The sequence below is a fragment of the Apodemus sylvaticus genome, chromosome 9, assembly GCF_947179515.1.
Source record: "Apodemus sylvaticus chromosome 9, mApoSyl1.1, whole genome shotgun sequence".
In the NCBI taxonomy this organism is placed as follows: Eukaryota; Metazoa; Chordata; class Mammalia; order Rodentia; family Muridae; genus Apodemus; species Apodemus sylvaticus.
In genome coordinates, this window is record NC_067480.1 from 74,212,139 (window position 1) to 74,236,184 (window position 24,046).

General features: G+C 39.1%; 1 protein-coding gene across 1 annotated transcript in view; it reads right to left on the reverse strand.

Moving 5' to 3' along the window:
* The window catches only part of Kcnh8 (potassium voltage-gated channel subfamily H member 8), a 430,038-nt gene that overhangs the window by 33,320 nt on the left and 372,672 nt on the right, over positions 1-24,046 (reverse strand). The window contains exon 12 of the mRNA XM_052192780.1: positions 5,429-5,467. Within this exon, the coding sequence (XP_052048740.1) occupies positions 5,429-5,467 (39 nt within the window). The remainder of the gene's footprint in view (positions 1-5,428; positions 5,468-24,046) is intronic.

The window sequence follows — 24,046 nt, forward strand, 5'->3', positions numbered from 1 at the left end:
ATAGTTACTAATAAAAATAATAGTAAACATTGAAAACACCCACTTTTGTTATTTAAGTTTCATGAACTGCCATGGTGATTATGCCATCAAGTACTTGGTTCGTTGGTGTATTTGGATTTGCGGCATCTGTAATAACTATAGCAAAACAACAAAAATACTGTGGGGTCTCCCAGGGGGCTTCCAGGCCACAGCCCACTTAATTTAGCTGTTAGTCACTAAGTGAAATAAAGTATGGTTTACTCTTTTTTTTTTTTTTTTTTTTGCTGATACATTGACAATTTTGACAACAAAACACTATCCCTATCTTCTTCTTTCTAGATACATATAATTATTGGAACCAAACTGTGAAACTATGTGTTTGTTATTGGAAAGTCATGGTGCTACTTTTTTGTTATTTATCTTGTTTCCCATAGCATTTAAAACTTTGTGCTTTAACAAAAATTGGACCCTCATGGAATTGTACAGGATCATTGTCTACTTTTATTGTAGAGCAGAAAAATTAGCTTGTCCCACTAAAGACACAACAGGGCAAACTTATCAAAGAAATGAAGAAAACCTTCAGTATAATTTCCAATTAGATCTGTTTACACTGGCACTGACAATTTATTCATCCTTTGTTTGAAGAATTCTCCATTGGTTCTATATAGAATTCTCTGACGGATAACTTACAAAATGTTTGTACTTCTACAAGTTCATTTAAGTCTCAGATTTCTACTTTGTCAAGGAGTCTTGGTGCCTTGAGCAAGTCTCTCACCAACTGATTCTTACAATTAAGATGACAGATACTACTTATAGGAAGAATTCATTTTCCTGCAAGCTTAACAGTAGGTAGGACCTAAACTTCTGCTATTATTAGATACCTAACCTGTCAGTGGCCTCTATTCAAGGTAACTAGTGTGTTATATAAATGAGAAATGTGTCCTATGGTCTCAGATGTTTGAACACCTGGTCCCCAGTTCATGGCACTATTTGAGGAGGTGGCATAGCCTTGCTGGAGGAAGTATGTCATTGAGCTGAGCTTTGAGAGTTCACAGTCCTGCCCTAGTTCCAGTTTGCTCTCTCTGTTTAGTGTTTGAGGTTGACAGTGAGATCGCTCAATTTCACACACTGGCCACCATGCTTGCCTGTTCTCATGCCTCCCTGTCACAATGGTGTCTCATCTCTCTGGAACTTTAAGCCCAAATAGGCTGCTTCCTTCTATGAGTTGTCTTGGACATGGATCTTTATCACAGCAACAAGAAAGTAACTAATACAACTATGTACTTTGTTGGGGCCATCTATGTGGGGCACCTGCTTGGCTCTGCTACAATCCTCTTATACACTGCCAAGTTGTTCTACTACAGATCTCTCCCTTCACAGTGGCACATTGTTTCACTAACTAACACTCATGAAATTGCATTGAGGTTTGACAGTCATATCTAAAGGAATCTCAAATTTGTTTCTTGGTACTCTGCTATAATTCAGACTCAGAAATGATTGATCAAATTGTCTCAAAGGAAGGACAAAGTCTTGTGTGAAGTGCATAGTTAGATGTGTTGCTGAAGTCCTGGTCCTTACTTTCTAACTATAGCCATGGCAAGCACATAATTGTTAAGGGTCTTGGTTTCTTCAACTTCAAATTAAGAATAGAAAGAAGAGAATATTAGACATTGCATATTAGATTATGGAAATTAGATATTAACTAATAGATAATTAAGTTAAGCACTTGAATATTTAAACTATTGTGTATTGTCACCAGGAATTTTGATCTAAAATAGACCCTTTCTCCCTTACGTTACTTTTCGACAGAGAATTTTATCACAGCAATAGAAATGGAACTAGCAGAGTGATAAAGATGAAAATAGCCTTTACAATGCTAGAGATCTGGGTTACTCCTTCTTCTACAACCTCACTTTTTCCATAGCTAAATAATTGGTAGTAATCACTTGGTCTATTGGCAATGAACTTGGTAGCTTTACTTATCTACTTGATGAAACTGAGAACAGACTTGACTGAAGAAATACCTAAATCAGAGGTATAAGTCAGACTGTGTACCTGTACAGATCTCAGTGTTATGGTTGCTTTCCATGTTAGCAATTTTAGTGGGGAAACAAATTCACCTCGTAGCCACTCCCAGCAGTATGTCTTAGGAGGATGAGAGTCCAGTTCCAGGATGCCTCTGAAAAGTTTGGCTAATGAGAACCCTAGCATACATCAAAGGGAAACTTCGAAAGAAAAGGCAGCTAAATTAAAGAGCAAGCATCTTTCTCAGAGAGATGGCTATAGATGCATGTCACAAATGCTTGGTTTTGAGGTTGGTGCCAGTAATCTCTTCATTCAAAGGAAGCATTTTACAAGTTGTACCATCTCCAGAGACCTTCAGATGAAGATATCAAAGTGCACTAGTGAAAATGAAAAGTGATTCTCCTCAAAAGACACAAACAAGCAGATATATCTAGTCTAAGCTCTATAGAGAAAACACAAAGGAAAAAGTCAGCAAAACAGATGGGGCAATCAGCAGTGTGGAAGACAACGTTAGCAAAGGGAAGAGAAACTGAGTAAGAACCCTAAGATGTTGAAGAGAATTGAAATATCAGAAATGGATATTTTTTAGTGAACTAAATAACAACAGCAACAAAGCAAAAACACACAGTGGCAATTATCATCGGTAGATTTTGACAAAGTGGAAGAGACTATCAGGGTGAGAACATAATGTGGAGAAAATGCTATAATCAAACATCAGTTGGGGACAAATGAATGAGTATAATGACAATGCCCAAAAATTTGGAACACAATCAAATGTTCAGTCCCAAGAATCTAAAGTAATAAGAATAAACAAACATAATAACTGAACTCAGAGAGGCTGGGTACAAGGGAATGACAGCAAAAATTTCCCTAACCAGCGAAAGAGACACCAGAATGTGTGATGTACCTAGTACCCCAAATACAATAGAGTCAGGGTATCAGAAACACAGAGCAAGAAGCAGTATTTAAGAGAGAAATTTCAATTTACCTTACAAAGGTAAACACAGCAGAATAACATCCATACTTTCAGCTCTAACCATAAAAACCTAGAAAGATGAAATGAGGTGTATGAAGCCATTCAGCAAAGAGAGGAGAGAAAGCCATCATTGCAAAAGACACTGAAAGGAAGAGGAGAGTCACACTCATGGGAGCACAGTAAGAGAGCATGTCATAAGAAAGAGAGGGAAAAGGTCTGAGAAGGAATCTATAATGTTTAAATGTAAACTAGAAAAATAAATATGGGGTGGGGAGAGGGAGAGACAGGAGGAAAAGACAGAGGGAAAGACAGAGGGAGAGAGAAAGGGAGGGAGAGAGAAAGGGAGTGAGGGAGGGAGGGGAGGGAGGGAGAGAGAGAGAGAGAGAGAGAGAGAGAGAGAGAGAGAGAATGAGTTGGTTAAATATATTATCATTGATACCATTGCTGAAACCAACACACTTTGAAAGCAACATGTGGATACAGATTGGTAACATCTGTTAGCATTTTAAAATGTTATTTGGGTCAGTAAAGTACTTCTCTTGTAAAACCCTGGTAAAATGTTCTGATAGAGATTTCTCATTTCTTTCCCATACCGTGCTTTAATAGTGTTCAACAATAAGAAGCAATGACATTCATGTGGCTGATGTGCCAGGGACAGACAGGACACATGAGGGAAGCAAACATCAGATCAGGCTTGCTCGCCTTTTATGTGACTCCAAGAAGTAGATTCGCCATTTATTAAGCCATCACCACAAATCAAGTGCACAAGCAGTTGGCATTAAGAAATAATAAAGATTGTGAGGGAAAATGATAAAATGGATCTCAGAGGACAATTCATAAAGTTGATCAAGCAAAAAGTTAGCATTTTGAAGCGATAGAGAAAATGGCAGCCTTTAGTCAGAGGACCCAAAGTCAAACCAAAAAAAAAAAAAAAAAAAAAAAACACCCTAAATTAATAAAATTAGAAATAATTCAAATGAAATCTGAAGGACTGATAGCAAATTCTTTGGAAACATTATTATTAAAAATCTATAAGAAATGGATTTCCTAGACTATATGCTCTTCCAAGATATAAATAATATAAGCAGGAAATGAAGCTTGAAGAGTTATTTTTGCCTCCTTACAAAGAAAACACCAAGTCTATCAAAACTTTTAAGGAAGATATAACATCAAAATTTTTTAAAATACTCCATGAAATGGGAGGAGAAAGAATACTCCCAAATTCATTCTATGATACCAGAATGTTAGAAGAAAGAAAACAGGCAGCACTTCGTTAACTTTTAAGTCAGCCTTGGCAACACAGCAATAGCTTATGCTCTAAGATCAAGAATTGACAAATGGGACCTCATAAAACTACAAAGTTTCTGTAAGGCAAAGGACACTGTCAAAAGGACAAAACATCAACCAATAGATTGGGAAAGGATCTTCACCAACCCTAAATCCGACAGAGGGCTAATATCTAATATATACAAAGAACTCAAGAAGGTAGAACCCAGAGAACCAAATAACCCTATTAAAAAGTGGGGTACAGAGCTAAACAAAGAATTTTCACATGAAGAAATTCGGATGGCTGAGAAACACCTTAAGATATGTTCAACATCATTAATCATTAGGAAAATGCAAATCAAAACAACCCTAAGATTTCACCTCACACCAGTCAGAATGGCTAAGGTCAAAAACTCAGGAGACAGCAGGTGTTGGCGAGGATGTGGAGAAAGAGGAACATTCCTCCACTGCTGGTGGGATTGCAAGATGGTGCAACCACTTTGGAAATCAGTCTGGTGGTTCCTCAGAAATCTGGGCATGACACTTCTGGAGGACCCTGCTATACCACTCCTGGACATATAACCAGAGGATTCCTCAGCATGCAATAAGGACACATGCTCCACTATGTTCATAGCAGCCCTATTTGTAGTAGCTAGAAGCTGGAAAGAACCCAGGTGTCCCTCAATGGAGGAATGGAGGAATGGATACAAAAAAATGTGGTATATTTACACAATGGAGTACTATTCAGCCATTAGAAACAACGAATTCATGAAATTCTCAGGCAAATGGATGGAGCTGGAGAACATCATACTAAGTGAGGCAACCCAGTTAATTAGGTAACTTAGATCTCAAAAGATCAATCATGGTATGCACTCACTGATAAGTGGATATTAGCCTAGAAACTTTGAATACCCAGGACATAACCCACAAATTAAATGATGTCCAAGAAGAATGGAGGAGTAGCCCCTGGTTCTGGAAAGACTCAGTGCAGCAGTATAGGGGAAATGCCAGAACAGGGAAGTGGGAAGGGGTAGATGGGGGAGCAGGGGGAGGGAAAAGGGCTTATGGGACTTTCGGGGAGTGGAGAGCCAGTAATGGGGAATTCATTTGAAATGTAAATAAAGAATATATCGAATAAAAAAAAAGTTAAACAAAAGAATATAAAACAAATGCCAGCCGTACCTGTGAGACTGTAGATTTGTTCGATAATCTTGATATCACCTGAAAGAACAAACAGAATGTTTAACACTTTAAGCCACTGCAATGGAATATACATTTCAAGACATGAGTTTTGTGTGGAAGAAAAAATATCTTCTAAAAGATGCTTCTAAAGGATCCCTCCCTCTAGGACCTCTGCTGATCACTGTGTACTTGTAACAGGAAGGGAAGGTCTACAGTCTATCACACGACACAAGTTCTCCAGGAGACACAAGATCAAGTTGAATGTCTCCCACGGGACACTCGACTTGTAGGAGTCAACCTTAATCACAACAAGCTGTTGCTCCCCTTTTGTCTTGGTGCTTCACTGGCTCCTTGAGTTTGCTATCTTCCTATTGGTCCTTCCTTATCTCAGGCAGAGTTCTCTTGCTTTCCTTTAGTTTTGTGAAAGCTGTTGTCTGTGAAATCCTCTTTGATTTGATTTTACTGCTGTCCATCAACCTTCCCTCTTGCTTGACTGCTGGCAAGAGATGAGAGGATGTTTCTATCTCCCTTGTCTCACACACTGAAGTCTTCTTTCTGGAAAAATGTCCTAAGGATCTCAGTCCCAGACTATGAATTTGTTTCCTTTAAGGAGATGGCTTATAGGAGTTTCACCATGCTTCAGTATGAGCAACACAAACTGGACTTGTGTGCTTTTTCTTGTTTTTATTTATTTCTTCTTTCTTTTCTTTTTTTTTTTTTTGGTCAAGGGCTGGGGTCCCAAGAGTTGGGGAGCAGTGATCATAGAGTGACTGGGAAGTGTGACTAGGGTGCATTGGTGAAATTCCCAAATAATTAATAGAAATATTATGCTGCTCACAAAAAATTGCCAATAAAATTGAGACATGCTATAGAGATGCAAAGATGTATCATAGCATGACTTATTATGCCAGAATGTAGAAGGTAAGTAAAATATGTATTTTCTATGATTTATAAGAGGTCTGAAAAATTTGACATATTCTCAAAACATGCTTTGATATTACACACATTCTTATTTGAAAAAGAATTATAACTCATATTTTTTATGTGGTAATAGATGCTATAAATTAGCATAATTTTATTCACATGAACAAATACACTTGAGAATCATTCACATGGTGGGCCAGAAGTGTTTGGTAAATCTTTCTCCCATTCATTATTTCCCCCTGAGATGATTAGAAAAGATCTGCTATTATTTATGCACACGTGGCATCATTATTGCTGTGCAAATACATGTTTCATCAATGTTTAATTTTATGAATGCAGTCAGACTATTCTGCGTCTGTTTAGTTTCCTAAATATGCATTAATCAGAAGCATTTTTGAAATAAGCTTACAAGAATTCCCCAAACAGTGACACATAAGACAGCTGAATAATTAAAAATGTGAAAAACAAGACAAAATTATGGTGCTCTTGATATTGTGGTAGACATGAAAATGTGTTTCAAAGATCCTATTAGTTACAGCTTGATTTAGGGAACAAACAATGATATCCAGAAGGTTTTGATACCCCCTTGTTAGATATGTCTGTCAAAAGATGAGAGAGATGGTGGCTTACAGTCATGGGATATAAGTGGGCACCCAACTCTCAGTATCTTGACTTAAGGTTAATTCGAATCTTAGTCTCAGGTATATTTTCTCTGTTAGTAGGTCTCAGGCATCCCTGTGTCTAAGAGTCACCATTGGAAGATATGTAGCAGAGTTTTCCTCTAATTAATTTAAATACTAATACTATAAGAAACCTGTGATTGGACAGGGAAAAGGGAGGCAGAGCTAAGAGTTTTCCGAGATAGAGAGGACAGAGGAAGAAGAAAGAATGATGGAGGTAGAGCAAGACCATCCAGATTCTGTGTGGCTTTAAATAGGTGGACAATTTATATCAATATTAATTGGCTATGAGTTCTTTGTGTGGGCATTTTGTGGGGTGAAAATTTACTGATATAAATATAAATTACAAATTCCAGAGCTCTAGTGTTTTGATTTTACTGAGTTACTGGGATTTGGGACTGATGACCACAGTGGGTGGACGACTGGGAATGTGAGCAGAACCCATTGCAAGAGAACAGACTGGGCTAGTCATGGAGGGGGTGAGACTGCCAAGGCAGAGAGTAACTGGTTGTAGTGCGGAGGCTTGCCATTTTATTCTTTAATACTTCCTCCAACAAAGATATGTTATGATGCAGGAGGTCTGGGTCAGGTTTGAGAACAAAAGTTTGCAATGCACTTCTGGGTGCTTCTGATACTGCTGACCATGGGCAAACTTGATGGCAAAATATCACAGCTAGCAGTTTGGTTACTGTCATTCTTTGTCAGTTAGTTAAGAGTTCAGAATTTGTCTAGCACCTTGACAAGTCAGAATTATGCCTATTAATTCACATTGTGATCACATAAGGTAAGTACTTCAAAATCTCCCTATTTCTAATTAGGAAAGAAAGTACTAGATGATATAATGCCTTTCTTAAAGTTTTTGCAAGAGAGCAACTGATTAGCAGGTTAGCTGGTATAGGGGGCAAATACATTTTTATGTACATGCACACATATATACATATGTGTGTTTATAGTTAGGAATTTTCCATCACTGATAGAGACTGAATAAATGTATGTACATATGATATTAGTCACTTATGTTTAAAAGAGTACCATGCTAATTTCATTCTGGTAGTACTTCATGCTTATCTAGCTTGCTAAAACTCAGGAATTTGTAGCTAAACTTGGTTCTAGAGCTTTTGTGACAGTGGATTACACACGTGCTTGGCAACCGAATACCTTGTAAACTTGAGAATATATCTTTAACAAATCAGACTCCAGTATGCTAACTCTAGTGGATGAATCTCTCTCAGTTAGGAGTGGGTGGGGTACAACAACCTAGTCTTATGGACTTGAGCAAGGTCAACTCAGTCCACTTCAGCACCAATATGGGAGGGACTCATGGGGCCTCATCTGTAGCTGAAGAGCTAGCTATTGGCTCTGATGGTTTCTGTGTGAGAGTCAGTTTTTAAAGAGGTATTTATAGTCTTTCCATAAGTTGCTTCTATGGATGAAACCACACCTATGTGCACACAGGCAGCACTAATTTGACTCAGTGGGTTATGTACTTAAAATATAAACAAGAACATGAAGTTGGGAGAGGGAAAAGGTGATGGGAGATTCAGGAAGAGTTGGATAAGAGAAAGTGAGTGTTGGATATACTCAAAATACATGACACGCAAGCATGAAATTCTCAAAGAAGAAGAAATAAAAAGCAGAAAAGGAAACCACAGAGCATTCAGGGAGATGAAATAACTTGCCTATGTCATCCATTAAGTTAACAGCAGATTCTCTGCCAGAAACCTTGTATAGTGGTTAGTTTTATCAACTTAACATAAATTAGAGTCATCTGCAAAGACAGAGCCTCAGTTGAAAAAAATAACTTCCTCTGACTGGCCAGTGGGTAAATCTCTGGTGCACTTTTTTGACTAATGATTGAAGTGGAAGGGACCAGGCCACAGTAGGTGATGCCACCTCGGGAACCCATGATTCAGAGGTGTATAAGACAGTAAACTGAAAAGCAAGCTAGTACGCTTGTTCGTCCATGGCCTCTGCTTCAGTTCGTACCTCCAGGTTTCAGCCTTTAGCTCTTGCCCTGGCTTTCCTTGATGGGCTGTGATGCTATAGTAAAATACACATAAGCCCTCTCTTCTGCACGATAGTTTTGGGCATGGGTTTTATCATAGCAATAGAAAGCAAACTGGGCCAACTAGCTTCCAGATTCCTAGTTCTCCAGAACTTTGCATGTATTTCTCCAAGTGTGAAATGCATTTACTGGGCAGGGCAGAAAGATTAAGTGTTATACATAAAACTAAAGGAATTGATGATTGCTGTAAAGCAGGTCCCCAATCCCCCACATAAACCATGGTACTAGGTTACTCAACACTGGTTACACCTTTTGGAGGGGTTTTAGAACTTTCTAGAATTCTAAATACTTAGTCATTTTCTCTCCAGGGAAAATGTGAATTCAATCTCAGGATGAACAATTACTTAATACCATCATGTCATTTCTCCAGGAGACTGAAAGGGTTAGACAACTTGAAGTTCTTCCTACAATAGACGTTCCATCTTCAAGAAAACACAAAAGTCTTCTAGCTATCATTAATGAATATTCGGACAAACAGAAAACAAACAACAAAAAAACAAACAAATGAGAGTTGTAGAGATTGGGAATGTAAAAATGTCTCAAATCAGTTATGACAATTGGAGGTCAGCTGTAATTTAGATTCCTTCCCAGGTCCAGCAGCAGGAGGATTTTCTTGGGAAGTCCTTGTAACCCTGTACCCCCTTCCATCACCTGTGTGGCTTATCACTTCTCTCCAGGCTCGTGCCTAGCAATTAACTACCTCCATAATATTTGTCAGTATGTTCTCTTAGTAACCTCCTCTTCTTCAGTTTCTCTGTCCCCTGATTGTCTGGAACCAGTCCAAGCAGCTGGTAGCCCTCTTGGGTGCTGGTGGTTAAGTCCCCTTGGCTCCACCGTCTATGTCATCTGCCTAAACACTTTACTCCAGCAAGCAGTCACAGGGTCATCACTTTGGGCCTGCCTCACAGACCATCTTAAGACTTGACTCAAGCATCACACAACTGTCTTCACTCCAGAGAAGCCTCCTAGTAGCCACTAGATTGAAATGACCCCAGCTTCCTCACTGAGTGTCTGAGAGAGTGAACTTCAAATAACTCCTATCTGACTTGAGACAAGCAAAGATAGGCTAACAGAAATACAGAGCTAGACTCTTGCTCAACACAGGTAAACCAGAAGCTGATACCAAACATGCACTAACAATTTCACTCTAGATGCTTAAGTTCTAGCACAAAAATAAAAGAAATATGAAAACCCAAGACAATATGTCTCTCCAAGTTTCAAAGACCATTAATCCCATTGGAAATTTTTTCAACAAGAACTACCAAGATGAATCTGGAGACAGTATTTATAAGAACAACTATAAATGTGTCCAATGAGTTCAAGAAGCATAAAGAGGAAAGGTATAGACATATGAATGAAATTAAAGAGGACAGACAGGGAAAACCTTCTAATTGAAGTCTAAGAAAACACAAACCAAGGACTGAATGAAGCAATAAAAGTGAGTCTGGACTTAAAAAGTGGGTCTGAATTCAGCAAAGGGACACAAAGAACTGAAAGAACATGGAAATGAGAAATTCAGGGAAGTCTCATCAGCAGACTAAGTTACACAGAAGACAGAAGAATATCAGGACATGGAGAATTGGAGCAGCCAATTACAGAATGTGATACTTTGAGGGGGCTGAAGAGATGTTTTACCAGTAATGAATCCATATTTATGCCGATACAGATAATTTAACTCAGCAGAACTATCTGCCAGGGTTTAAGGAGAAAGAAAAACTTTCCATGGTACTAACAGGTTGAAGGTATCCATGTCCACCAAAACTATCACTATAGAGAATAGTAGAAGGAATAGTTAGAAGTAAAGATGAAGATAATAAAGAGGCTACAAAAAGTCAATATGATAACACTAACTGCATATGGGCATCATAGCTTAAAAACTTCAGATTTGACTGTGTGACTGGGAATGCCTGAAGAAGCCAGGAAAGTAGAAATGTTCATACTTGACACAGGCTGCTTAACTCATATTATCTTAAAGTTCTTCAAGTTTGTTGGAAGATGGTCTTGTGTACTGTGTGTTCAGATGCAGAATGCTATGCCCAGACATCTGGTTGGAGACATTGCCAAATATCTGTGATATCTATGTTTTGTAAAAATTGTTTTCCATCACCTCTGATTGATTAATAAGAGATCTGATCAGCCAATTAACTGTGAAGAAGAGTTAGGGTGAGACTTTCAATCCCAGCCCAGGAGTCCCAAATGAAACCAGAGAATAGAGAAGGACCAACAGGAGAAAAAAGTGTGGAAAGACAATGCGGATGGACCAGAAGGATTTGCCATGAGATCTTGATGATAGAGCACCCATGAGAACACACATTTACCAGCATGAGCCAAGGCAAGACTCAGAGGCAGGTAAAGGACCAGTTGACTGGGTAACAGCAGCCTAATCAGGTTAGAATAGATCAGAATCTGACCAGCTATTAGTGCCTGCAGCTGGTTAACAAAAACACCAGGTCTGTCTTTCCTCTGGAGCTAAAATGGATTAGAGAGGACACATAAACTCCCTGTAGTTACTTGGGAGCAAAGAGGGTGCATAGAAAATCCACCAAGAATAACATTTGCACAACTCAGTTATTCAATTAGAATTTCCATGGACAGAGAAAATATAAACAGAATATACATGGATGGATATATCACAATAAAACTCATGATCTTGAATTGCTAATTTTAAAATGATTTTTAAAAAATGTGTACAATTCTTTTCCTGAAAACGTGTTCTTTCTGGTTTCCTTCCTCTATTATGCTTACGTACAGTTTAGTGTATCCCCTGAATTCTGACTGATAGTGCCAGGGCAGGAATTGTTGAGGACAAACCCATCATGGAAGGTTGATGTCTCTACTTTTAGAGGTGATCTGAGAAGTTTTTCAGGAAGACAGAGGCATGGCTAGTAACCTATCTTTACTCTCAAATTCTATCATGGAACTGAACTAGCAAGGACCTGACTACTACGAAGTTGAAGCAAGCACATCCTCATGGGACCATCAGGTGGACCACACATTCTAAACTATACAGAGATCAGTGGTCAAGGATGGTAAAACTTTACTAGTACTGTGTCCTTGTTGCACAGACCAGAATTTATAAGCCAGTGTATGGATCTGCACATGTACTCTCAGTCCTGGAATCTCATAGACACCAGTATGGGCTGACATGGAAGTTTTCTACGGCTAAATGGGAAATGAGATGTGGACTCTTCTTCTTTTAGCTGACTCAAGATATCTTCAGAGGGAAGAAATAAAGTTCCTCATTTAACAAAGCCATTATTCCATACTTTATCATCTTTCACCATTACAGTAATGTAAACAGTATAGGTGGTGTTTTGGATAAGAATATAAATGAAGCACGTTCACAAAAAACCTCATAACTCACATTGTTACAGTATACATTAGTAAATGAATAACTGATGTGGTTCTATTATAAGAGCCACATAGCCAATTGAGGAGTAGACCTTCTGTCTCTGATCCACTTTTCTCTCTGAGAGACTTAAGTGGGGTGTAAATAGGAAGTAAAATGACATCAGTGGAAATCTTTCATTTAGACCATGGGAACTCTGTGAGGTCTTTCTGTTCCCTGCCTCTCTCTGCTCACAGTGCTCAGCTCACAGGTGACAGAGATATGATGTTAAGTTCTCCTATTTCTCCAGAGAGAGAGAGAGAGAGAGAGAGCCAGCCTGAGCCTGTGGGGATGCTGATCAGCTTCCTCATTCACTTGAGATTCTCACATAGAATTGACATTGAAAAAATAGTCCTTACACTGTCACATTTGCTAAGCATACTGTGCGCATTAAGAGTGGATCATGCCAATAAGTGTCAATTCTATTTTACTAATATGTCAACTATAAACTAAAGTTTTGGTTAATGTGGGGAACAGGACATTATGCCATTTCACATCAGCAGCTGAGCTAGGTCACACTTAGCATTAACTTTGGCTTCTTCAGCCTGAAATCAATACATGTAGAGCCCATCATAAATCAGCCATATTCTTTTTACATGCAGAGTCTCACCAAATCAGCCTTCTGGACAAAGGGTTGGCATTACATATCACAGAGCCATGGTTGCTTGCATAATACCAAATGAAGGCCTTCACTTTGCAGCGCAATTTGTCTCAACTCTATTATTTATTTCCCATTTTTTAAAAAAGACAGAAGTTGGGCATCATGGCACATGCCTTAAATTCCAGCACTCAGGAGGCAGAGGCAGGTGGATACCTGGTCTGCATAGTTCTAAGACAGTCAGAGTTACATAGTGAGACCATTTCTCAAAAAAGAAAAAGAAAAAAAAAGAAAAAAAGAAAGAAAAAAGACAAGTTCAAATGTCCATAGGTACAAATAGACCTTGATACTAGGCATGACTTAAGTCAAGCGTGCATATCTCTAAATTCAACTGTAAGAATTATGACGTTTCAGACTTAAAGAAAATTCAGAAGCCTTCTTTATTATTTAAAAGCTTTGAAAAAGAGGATCATTTAGAAAATGTTATAAAAATTGTGGTTTATCCAGATGTCTCTCAATGGAGAAATGGATACAGAAAATGTGGTATATTTACATTATGGAATACTACTCAGCAATTAAAAACAATGAATTCATGAAATGCTTAGGCAAGTGGGTTGAACTGGAGAATGTCATCCAGAGTGAGGCAACCCAATCACAAAAGAACACTCATGGTATACACTCACTGATAAGCGGATATTAATCCAGAAGCCTGGAATACCCAAGAAACAATTCACATATCAAATGATGACCAAGAAGAAGGAAGGAGAGGCCCCTGGTCCTGGAAAGGCTCAGTGCAGCAGTGTAGGGGAATACCAGGACAGGGAAGTGGGGAGGGGTGGATTGGGGAATAGGGGGAGGGAAGAGGGCTTATGGGACTTTCAAGAAGGGGGGAACCTGGAAAGGGGAAATCATTTGAAATGTAAATAAAGAATATATGGAATAAACCAAAACAAAATATAAAACAAAGCAAAACAAAACCAAAACAAAATAATATGGAAAAAGGAAAACCACTCCTCCATTGCTAGGAGTACAAACTTATAAGCGTCTTCTAGAGGAATTTTGTCCAGCCACTTAGCTGCTTTGCAAGGTACATCCAAAGAGTTAATCCCTGTGGCTGGAAGGCAGACATGCCCTCAGTATACACATTTAATCTCAAACAATGAATTTAAAGATAATGTGTAAAAGGTAGCTGCCATAAAAAACAACAAACTTGTGGTTCATGTGATCACAGAATGAAGGATAGAAATAGACACAGTTACATTTAAAAAATTGGTAGAAATTGCTCAGCAATGATCCACGAGTTTAGTGATTTCAAGCTTGAGACGCTAATTCTCAAGTCACTGATTTGAGAGTCAAACAGCTTGAGCCATCTACTGAAAAAATGTACCACTTAAAATAACTGTTCAACTGATTTCTGTACCGCCAGAGAACTGCTTCTGATCAGGCTAAGATGGCCCCTGGTTACTCTACACACTCCCATGATAAGAAGCACAAGAGCAGGGTTCACAAGGCATTCAGGATACTCTCTGAGAATTTTTCTTCCTCTGAGAATTCTCCTTCTGAGCAAGTCAGCTAAACAAGATGCTTTGATTGACATGGGAAATCTATACATTCCCATCTCCCAATGGTTCTCTTTATATTAATATAAAACAAAGCATAGCTCACTGCCCAGGAAGCCAATTACACAGTGAATGTGAGAGTTGTACCATTCTTTGTGTTGAAGACTGTTGGAGTCAGCAGGTTGAAAGGGGGAACTCTGCTTATTTGGACTAAAGTAACATGGTAAAGCTCACTTAGTCACGAGGAAGTGATCATAGATGGTAGCTGGTGTGTTCTACATGACAGATGCACATGTATGTTTACTTAAGAAAATCTCTGAAATGTTAGCCTGAAGAAGTGTCTTCACACTTTTCCCAGATACTCATTGGTTCCCACCTGAGAAAGGAATCCTCATGGTTAGTAGAATGTAAGGCTTTCAAGGTAAGTGTTGTTCTATTCAGGGTGAGAACACATATGTAGGATGGGAAAACTGTTATTGGCTAATTACATCTTGGTTAAAAATGCATTTCTGTGAAAATTTTCAATGAAATTAAGACGATGAAGTTTAGGATGAGCCATGCCGACAGTGGTATTCATACTTTCCCACTGGACCGCAAGGCTAGAAGCTGCCAGAATAGAATAATTATATCATAAAATACACCTGACACATTTTCAATTTTCACACGGGATCTCTTTCCCAGTAATATCTCCACTCAAACTATTTTCTTGGTTGTAGAAAATAAAAATAATCTTCCAGTTCTTTACACATTAATGTGCATTTTCTATTTCCTTTCTTAAGCAATTTTGTATTTTGATCCTGAGTTTTATTTGGAAGTGAGACAGTGCCTTAATCTCTTAAAATAAATAGTGAAGAATCTAAGGATGAGGTTTGTGGGAAGAGAGGTTGAACAAGCCCCCTTTTCTGAATCCTACTATAAGGACAAATTAAGTTGATCACATTAAAACTGTAAAGCTTGGTTTTTAAATTTCAATTTGATGCACCTGAGAATACCTGAGAAGAGCGTCTCCGTGAAAGATTGTGTCTATACGACTGGCCTGTGGTAGTGTCAGAGAAAGCTAGCTGAGCACCAGGCATGCACACATTCATTCTCTCTCTGCTTTTGACTGTGGATGTGACTGGCCAGCAGCTTCAAGTTCCTATACTCGACTTCCCCACAAAGAGGCACAACAGCATGGAATTGTGAGATTAAAGAAACTATTTCCCATAAGATCTCCACCACAAAAATGGAAAGAGAGAAACCTAGGCACAAAGTCCCATTCCCGAAGAAACGGAGAATCAGTGTCATTCAGCAGAGTGTGCCGCCTCTTGTAAATGTAGAGGACAGATGGGACAAGCCTATTGTGAATGGGTATAATAGTGACATTGGGTCATTCTTAAAATGGCTGAATTCAATCATGTGTAGACTTCTACACAAAGGTTGCTGTTTTATCTGTGGTGTGTGTGTGTGTTGTTCTTTTTAAAAGTGTTTTTAAAATTTTGTCTGTGTTCTAAGTTTATGTCCATGTTCCCAAACACAAACTGCTGTAATGGGAATGATACATGCATCAGTGCTTTCAGGAACTCTGTTCTTTGATTTCTGTTATTTAGCCTTTCTACCAATTGTATGGGACCTCTTGCTTGCCTGTTTCTTTGGGGTTTGCAGGAAACCTACAACAACTCATCTTTTGGAGGATTCTAGCTTTAGAACTATGAGTATTAATTCTAATCCCAGTGATAATCCTAACCATGGGTCTAATGTTTAAGACTTACAGATTCTCATTCATGGCTCTCTGACAGAATTCTGTTTGTTTTTCTTTCATATATGATGCCAACTTTGGTATTAATGATGAGGATAGATATGTGAGGATGGGTATGGACGATGTTCAAAGAGAAATGTAACCTATATACTAATAGTAATACCATGCAAAGCTATTTCATTTGGCTGGCCAGACCTCGGAGTGTTTATGAATGCTGGGAAATGCAGTGACACAGAGCAGTCACCATATGCTCTGCTTTCAAAGACTCTAATCTTAACAGAAGAAAATGTAAGTGGGATTACCACATCATGAAAAGCTTAACGTCTTGCTGAGTTTTCCTTAATCATTTCCTTCAATGAAACCAAAGCCTTTAAATCTCATTCAGTTGCTGAAATGTACCTTCCTACCCCCACCCCCATTCCAAGCTAGTTTTCTGGTTCATAATTTCAAATTTTTCCCAAGATGTAGCAAGAATATTTTTTTGAGTCATGTTTCTGACTTCTTGGCTTCTGTTCCCTCCACTCAAGGCAACCATTACTTGGTTCCCAGAATGCTGGGCTTAAATGTTGAACAAATACATAGCTTGAATTACATCAGACTGGTGACAGCAGACAGTGCCTGCTGAGCATAGTCTGCAGTACTGTAAGCAGGCAGTACTATAAGCATAGTGTGCAGTACTGTAAGCAGGCAGTACTATAAGCATAGTCTGCAGTACTGTAAGCAGGCTGTCTCTGCCATATGCTGTTCTCTCTGCTGCTTCCATCTTGTGGGGAACTTCATGAAAAATACAGTATGGAGGCTGTTTAGCCTGGGATTTTGTGATTTGTTTTTAATTTTAATTGTATGTCTACCAACTTAGCTCACTTACAACTGCTTTGATCGCGCCACCTACTTCCTTCTGCTCTAACAGCTGAGCCAGGGTTTGAGATTAGGGGACTAACAGGAAATGTCTCAGGTGATTAAGGATGACCTGTGAAATGTTCCTAGACTCACACAGCTCCAAGCAAAGAAATGTTAGCTGTAACAAAGCATTCAGGATTATCCTACCAGCTCCCATGAGAGTAAATTGTAAGAGAAAGAACAGCCAGGTAATGTATTTATAATTAAGCTGAGAACTGTGAACAAAACCTAAACTAAAAAGCAGTGCTTTATTCATTTGCAGCCATATACGTATACAAGTGTGTGGGAATCTCTAAGAATTTCCAAGAATGTGTTATTTGTTGGCAAATGTGATATACTCATTATTAAAAGAGTATTCTAGGGAGGTGTTTATTCAGTTTAATTTAGAGTTTGAACTTCTTACTGGGATAAATCTGAGACCATAAAAGAATTAGCTTATTATTTGGTATATTTAAAATGAGCACAGAATGGATATTTCCCATGTTTTCTCTTTACAAACATGGAGCAAAAGAAGGGAGGGGATAAAGTTCAGCAATGGACACACTCCGAAAAGCACATTTGGAACAGGAAGAAATTCTCTAAGAGTAAGACCACAGTCCTAGAATCACTAATGAATGAATGCTTATAAACCAACAAGAACACATACACTACAGGGAGAGAAAAAGGTAGATGACCAAGGCAGAGTATTTTACCATCTTTCTTTGCCTCTAGTTGAGAGATATGTTTCCTGACATAATTAGTTGCACTAGGCTTTTAAAGGAATAAGACAAATACAATTCAGGCTAAGAAGTCTGATGAATGTGATTGGAAGGCATCTTCAGCTTCAGACTGAAGCACGTCCAGAGCAGACCAGGTCTTTTCTTTTTGAGGTGGAGAGTATTCTTGGACAAATCTATCAGGTTTTATTCAGAAGACTGGAATCTGATTAGGTTTAAATCCTCACAAATTTTGAAATCTCAAGGAGCATACCACTCACTCAGTTACCATGTCTATGAACATGACTCAAACTTCCAGAGATGAAAAAATAAATTAAATGATCTAATGTAACAAATCAAACATAATATACAGCTAGTAAATACTGGCATCTTTCCTCTATAGTTTACTACTATATGTACTACTAAGTAGTCATGTGACAGTCATTTAGTGAGATTGCTCTTATTTTGAAACATGTGCTTGCTGTGGTTCATGGGACTTTATCCAAAGGAGCAGTTCCCTTTGACTGTGCATAACCTACTTTTGTCTGACACCTTCCCAAAGACGGGCTTTTTAGTTCTCTGAGTGAATAAACTGGTGTTTCTCTTTATATTAGTTTTAGTAGGTTAATATCACAAGAATACAACAAAAATTTGGAAGTGAAACTGAACTCCCCACTTACAGGCTGGCTGAGTTGTCATGCAACATTTTAAAAATCTCACTAAAGTATACTATACAAAACGGTCTACACAGAAAAAAGATATACTTTGATTTATTGTCATAAAGAGATATGGTTCATTTACCTATAGGTTTGTCTTATAAAGCTGATTTATCCATGGAATTTTTTTTCATCTAAATAATACTGCATTACCTAATGTGTATCTGGCACTCCGTGCTTTTAAGATTGAGGGACTGAGCAAGCAGCATTTTAAACTTTGATTTGAATGTATACCAAGTTCCAGTTGGGCTTTGAAGTCAGCCAGTTTACAGCTGAAGGTCAAATTTCTCATCTTCCCTGCTCACTTGCTGAAGAACTCTGGACCAGTTTTAGCTTCTCTGATTCTTAACTAGTTTACTTAGGAAGATAAAAATGTTTATTACATTTTTATTATATTTTAGTTTATTACATGAACTATTCCAAACAGGTCAAGTATTTGAATGCTTAAGCTGGTGGCACGAATCTGAGAGGTTATGAAAGCTTTAGGACATCGAGACTCTGCCTGGTGGCTCCTAAAACAGAACTTTGAAGGACACAACTCAGCTTTACTTCTAGTATTTGCTTTTTTTTTCCTGGAAGATGTAGTGTGCTCTAAGCTCACACTACTACACACTGAGCATGTCCATTGTGTCTTTCCTACCATCATAGACTGAAATCCCTTGAAACCATGAGCCATAATAAACCCTTTTCCCCTTAAGCTGTTTCCGTTAAGTATTTTGTACCAGTGATGATTAAATAACCAATGCACCATTCAATTTATTTATACAAGCTATTGATAGGCTTGTATAAAAGACATTAAGGTTTGTAAAGTGCTTAGCACAGAATTAGGATTGTGGAGCGCCTGTTGGCAGGGTCAATAATGCCATCTCACAGATCCTTTGCTGTGAGGGTAGAGCTATGCTGTGCTGGCTATGGGGCAATTCCAGAGATGGCATTTATTAACTTCTATAACCTAAACCACCACCCAGAGTGTATTTGTGATGGGAGAGCCCTTGAACCACACTTTCTATCTCAGTCAGTGGGTCTGAGGATTTCCGGCAAATAAAGTAGGCAGTTCCTCATTCTGAAGGACTAAATATACGTAGAGTCAAGCTTATTGGTGACCATGTGTGTCCCTAGGCAAATTTTATATACTTTATTTCAGAGTAAACATCTGCTGTTCCCTACAAGCTAGAAACAACCATGGAAGAAAAGGTGTTTGTTTTTGCTGTTTCCCCTCTTATTTATGGTAGCAGGTAACCCAGAGCAACTTGCCTCTCCATCTTCTGGAAGAGCTTTAAAATTTAACTTCTCATGTTTATGGCACCAAGTGTAGTTGATGTAGGGTACGTGCCGCACTCTGATTGACAGTAAGATGTCCCCCAAATGCTCATGTGTTGAGGGCTTGGTTTCCTGTATACAGGTGAGAAATTTACCAACTGACTAGAGTATGAGGGATGCGATCTGACAGATGGGTTAACCCAGCTGTTTATAACTTAATTGGATGTTGGAAGGTGGTGACTGTGTTGTAGAAGGCAGGTCACTGGGGCTTGCCCTCAGAGAGGGTACTTGTCCTCTCTCCTTTCTTTCCCACCGTTTGATCTACCACACATATGCACCTGTTCACCACAGCCCAGAAACAGCAAGAGCCAGAGTCAGATAACTGTGGACTGAAATCTCTGATGACTTGAACTAAAATCAACTTTTCTTCTTTTAAGTTGATTTTCTCACAGTAGCAGAGAGTTTAATAGCATAGTGAGTCACTACAGTCACTCAAACCTTTTTATTGTACATATACTTCAGTGGGGTTTGTGTGCCATGGGGATCTGCTGAGAAATATTTGCATGGAAGCCTGCAGTGTTACGATTACACAGAAGAGACCGATCCTCCCCACCCTTTGCTCTGCATCCTCTAAGATCTAGCAAATGAGACTTTCTCTGGATTATGTTACTTATCTCAAATATTCATGCCATATGATTTTCAGGGAAGTCATCAAGCAGTATAATGTGTTTTACCCTATTTCATGCCGCCCCAACAACTGATGAAGATGGCCACTTGAGCCAAGCTGTACTACCTGGCATTTCTATACCAGAATTAGGCTAGAATTGTGAAATTAGTCAACAACCCATTTCTTCCACTGAGATGAGTTAAGAAAACAGTGAGTGTATTAATGGAAGAATGGGAGGACATACAGAGAGAAGTAAAAGGAAAAAAATTGCAAGAAATTTTTTACCAGTTTGAGATCGTGATGATTAAGTTTCTGAGAGTTGGGGTTTATATAGTATGTAGTGTGTGTGGTGTGTGTGTATGTGTGTGTGTGTGTGTGTGTGTGTAAATAGTGACTCCCCTTCTTTACTACTCCATTTGGGTTGTTTCCATTGTTCTAACTTAGTGTCCTCCTTGTGAATTACCCCTAACTCATCAGGAGTTTTAGAATGTTTCTGTCAATGTCCTTATACTATCCCCCATCCAAACTAACAGAAGAAGCCTTTAAAAGATCCATTCTGTAGCTTGAGAAGAATTGTACAGAGCCATATTGGTGTGTCATGCCACCTGGTAGAAACTTGACAGTGGTCAAGGTGAAGTTTCTCTCCCAGCCTTTGTTGAGCAGGGATTCCTGTGCTAGTCAGGATCCTGCTCCACCTAGGGTAGAGCGCTCAGAGTGAAGGTGAAGTCAATGTTGCTCCAGGTCTATGAATTCCTTAATTAAGCAGGTGACCCACCCAGCTGCCTGAGCAGTGGAGCCAAAGACCAATGAACAGCCCGACCAGTTCCCAGGAACACCTGGAATTTGGGGAAGGGTCTTGCCCCACCTATACATATATTTTGAGACTCCCATTAAACTTGGGACCTCAATCAGCAATTGGGTTGTCCTGGCCTCTGTTCTTCTTCTCCACCCTCCCATCTATTCCCAGCTTCTCTTCTAGGGACCCAGCTCACTGTGGATGTGGGCAGTTACAAAGAATAAATTCCTTCATTTGATAACTTTTGGGATCGCAGACTCATTTCCCTGAGGCAGGAGAAACAATGTCAAGATTAGACACTAATACGCATTCAGAGACCAGTGGAGTCTATTGAGCCAGCCTTCATTGAGATCTTTAATAGTGGAAGTGAATGAGGCCAACCATAATACAGAGAATGAAACAGAGATCCTGATTAATTATTTAGAAAAAATGGGGCTGGAAGTTCTTGAGATGGATCAGCAGGTAAGAGAGTTTGCCAAACAACACAATGACCAGAGTTCAACAATAGTAGAAAAAGAAAGCAAACTCCTGAAAGTTTTCCTTTAACACAGCCACACACACACACACACACACACACACACACACACACACACACACACAGACACACACACACATGCACACACACACACACATGCACACACACACACACACACACATGCACACACACACACACACACACACACACACACACACACTGCGCCACTTTGCTGCAGTTAGACGTAGGAGGTATCAATTGTGAGAAGTTCAACTGTGAAGTTTATTCTAATACCATGAGCATCAAGACAACTCTGGGCTCTGGAGATGGTAAATGAGACATCTTTGCCTTTAAGGTACCACATTGCCTAATCCCTTCTAAAATCTCCTAAAAACCTCAGTATGAGAAAAGCTTCCAAACCTGAGATTGGATGCAAGGACCATATCCAGTCTGTCACGCACTGAGTTCTCCCTGCCTGATGTTCTCTTAAGCTCTGTAACAGCCTGGGATAGGTGAAAGGGGCTGACCACAGGCCATTTTGAAGGCTTTTTATTTTTGTTTCATAAAGGAAGAAATTTTAAGAGCAATTGAAAAACCAAGAGACCTTGCTGGGCCACAAGTCAGAAGGAAAGGCAACATGATAAGACATTTGAGTCCTTCAATGTGCAATTTTCTGAGAATACCTCTCTCAGAGTGGGACACTATTAATTATGTTCTCTTACTACCTGAGCCTGTGCTAGCAGATGTAGGTGCGCACAGGCTGCACTTGAAGAACTAAGATTCTAGACTGTCAGATATAATTTTAAAAATTATTACTATTTGGTAAATCATTTTAAAGGAAAACTGCTTCTGAGCAGCCCAATTTTATTTCACATTGAAACAAGAATTAAATTTAAACCAAGTACCTTCCTTGGAAAAATTCCCCTTCCCTAGAGCCCTGGCATGAATTACAACATAATGTATTCTCATCGACAGTATAAGTTGCTGGTAGGTCAAAACTTTCACTTGAAGGATCTTGTGAGCCTCCATGCTAGGAAACATGACGCTGAATGCCAGAGATTCAGGATCGCTTAATCATGTAAGAAACTCCCCAAGCCAGTTACAGCTCAGAAGCACATCCACTATGATACTTGCATTTGATAGGGCTGTCATAAAAGAAAAGCAAAAATATAGATCTGGGGCCCAGAGATATAATTCAGTTGGCAAAGTGCTTGCAGAGTAAGCACGGGGACAAGAGAGTCCAATTCCCAGCCTCCATAAAAACATTTGGGTGTGATTATGTGAGCCTGTGCTGGGGCATCCCTGGGGCTTTCCAGCTCACCCGTCTAGTCAAGGTAGCAAGCCTCAAGTTGCAGCAAGAGATTTTCTAAAAAAATCAAGGTGAACAGTACTTGGAAGTTGATTTCTTGTTTTCTTTCCTTTTTCTTTTTTTCTTTTCTTTCTTTTCTTTTTATTTTCCTTTCTTTTCTCTCTCTCTCTCTCTCTCTCTCTCCCTTCCTCCCTCCCTCCCTCCCCCCTCTCTCTCTCTCTTTCTTTCCTTCCTTCCTTCCTTCCTTCTTTCTTTCTTTCTTTCTTTCTTTCTTTCTTTCTTTCTTTCTTTCTTTCTTTCTTTCTTTCTTTCTTTCTTTCTTTCTTTCTTTCTTTCTTTCTTTCTTTCTTTCTTCTTGGCTTTTGGCTTTTTTGAGACAGGGTTTCTCTGTGTAGCCCTGGCTGTCCTGGAATTCACTCACTCTGTAGACCAGACTGGCCTCGAACTCAGAAATCCGCTTGCCTCTGCCTCCCAAGTGCTGGGATTAAAGATGTACGCCATCACTGCCTGGCGATCTCTTGCTTTCATGAATGTGCATATATACTCATATATGTCTGCATACGCACACACACACACACACACACACACACTTGAACACATACAGAACTGCATACATACATACACAAAAAATACACACATTAAACAAACAAGCAAACAAAGAAACAAATATATGATTAACACCGAGGAGGGGATGAGAGGAGAAAAATTGGGCAGATTTATTTACCCGTATTTCAGATCTGCTCCCTACAATTCCCCACTGAGGGCAACAGATTGATGGGCTACACACTGGTGAAGTATTTTATAATAGCAGGTAACCAGTTTTTTCTAGAAATGGCCTGGGTTTACCA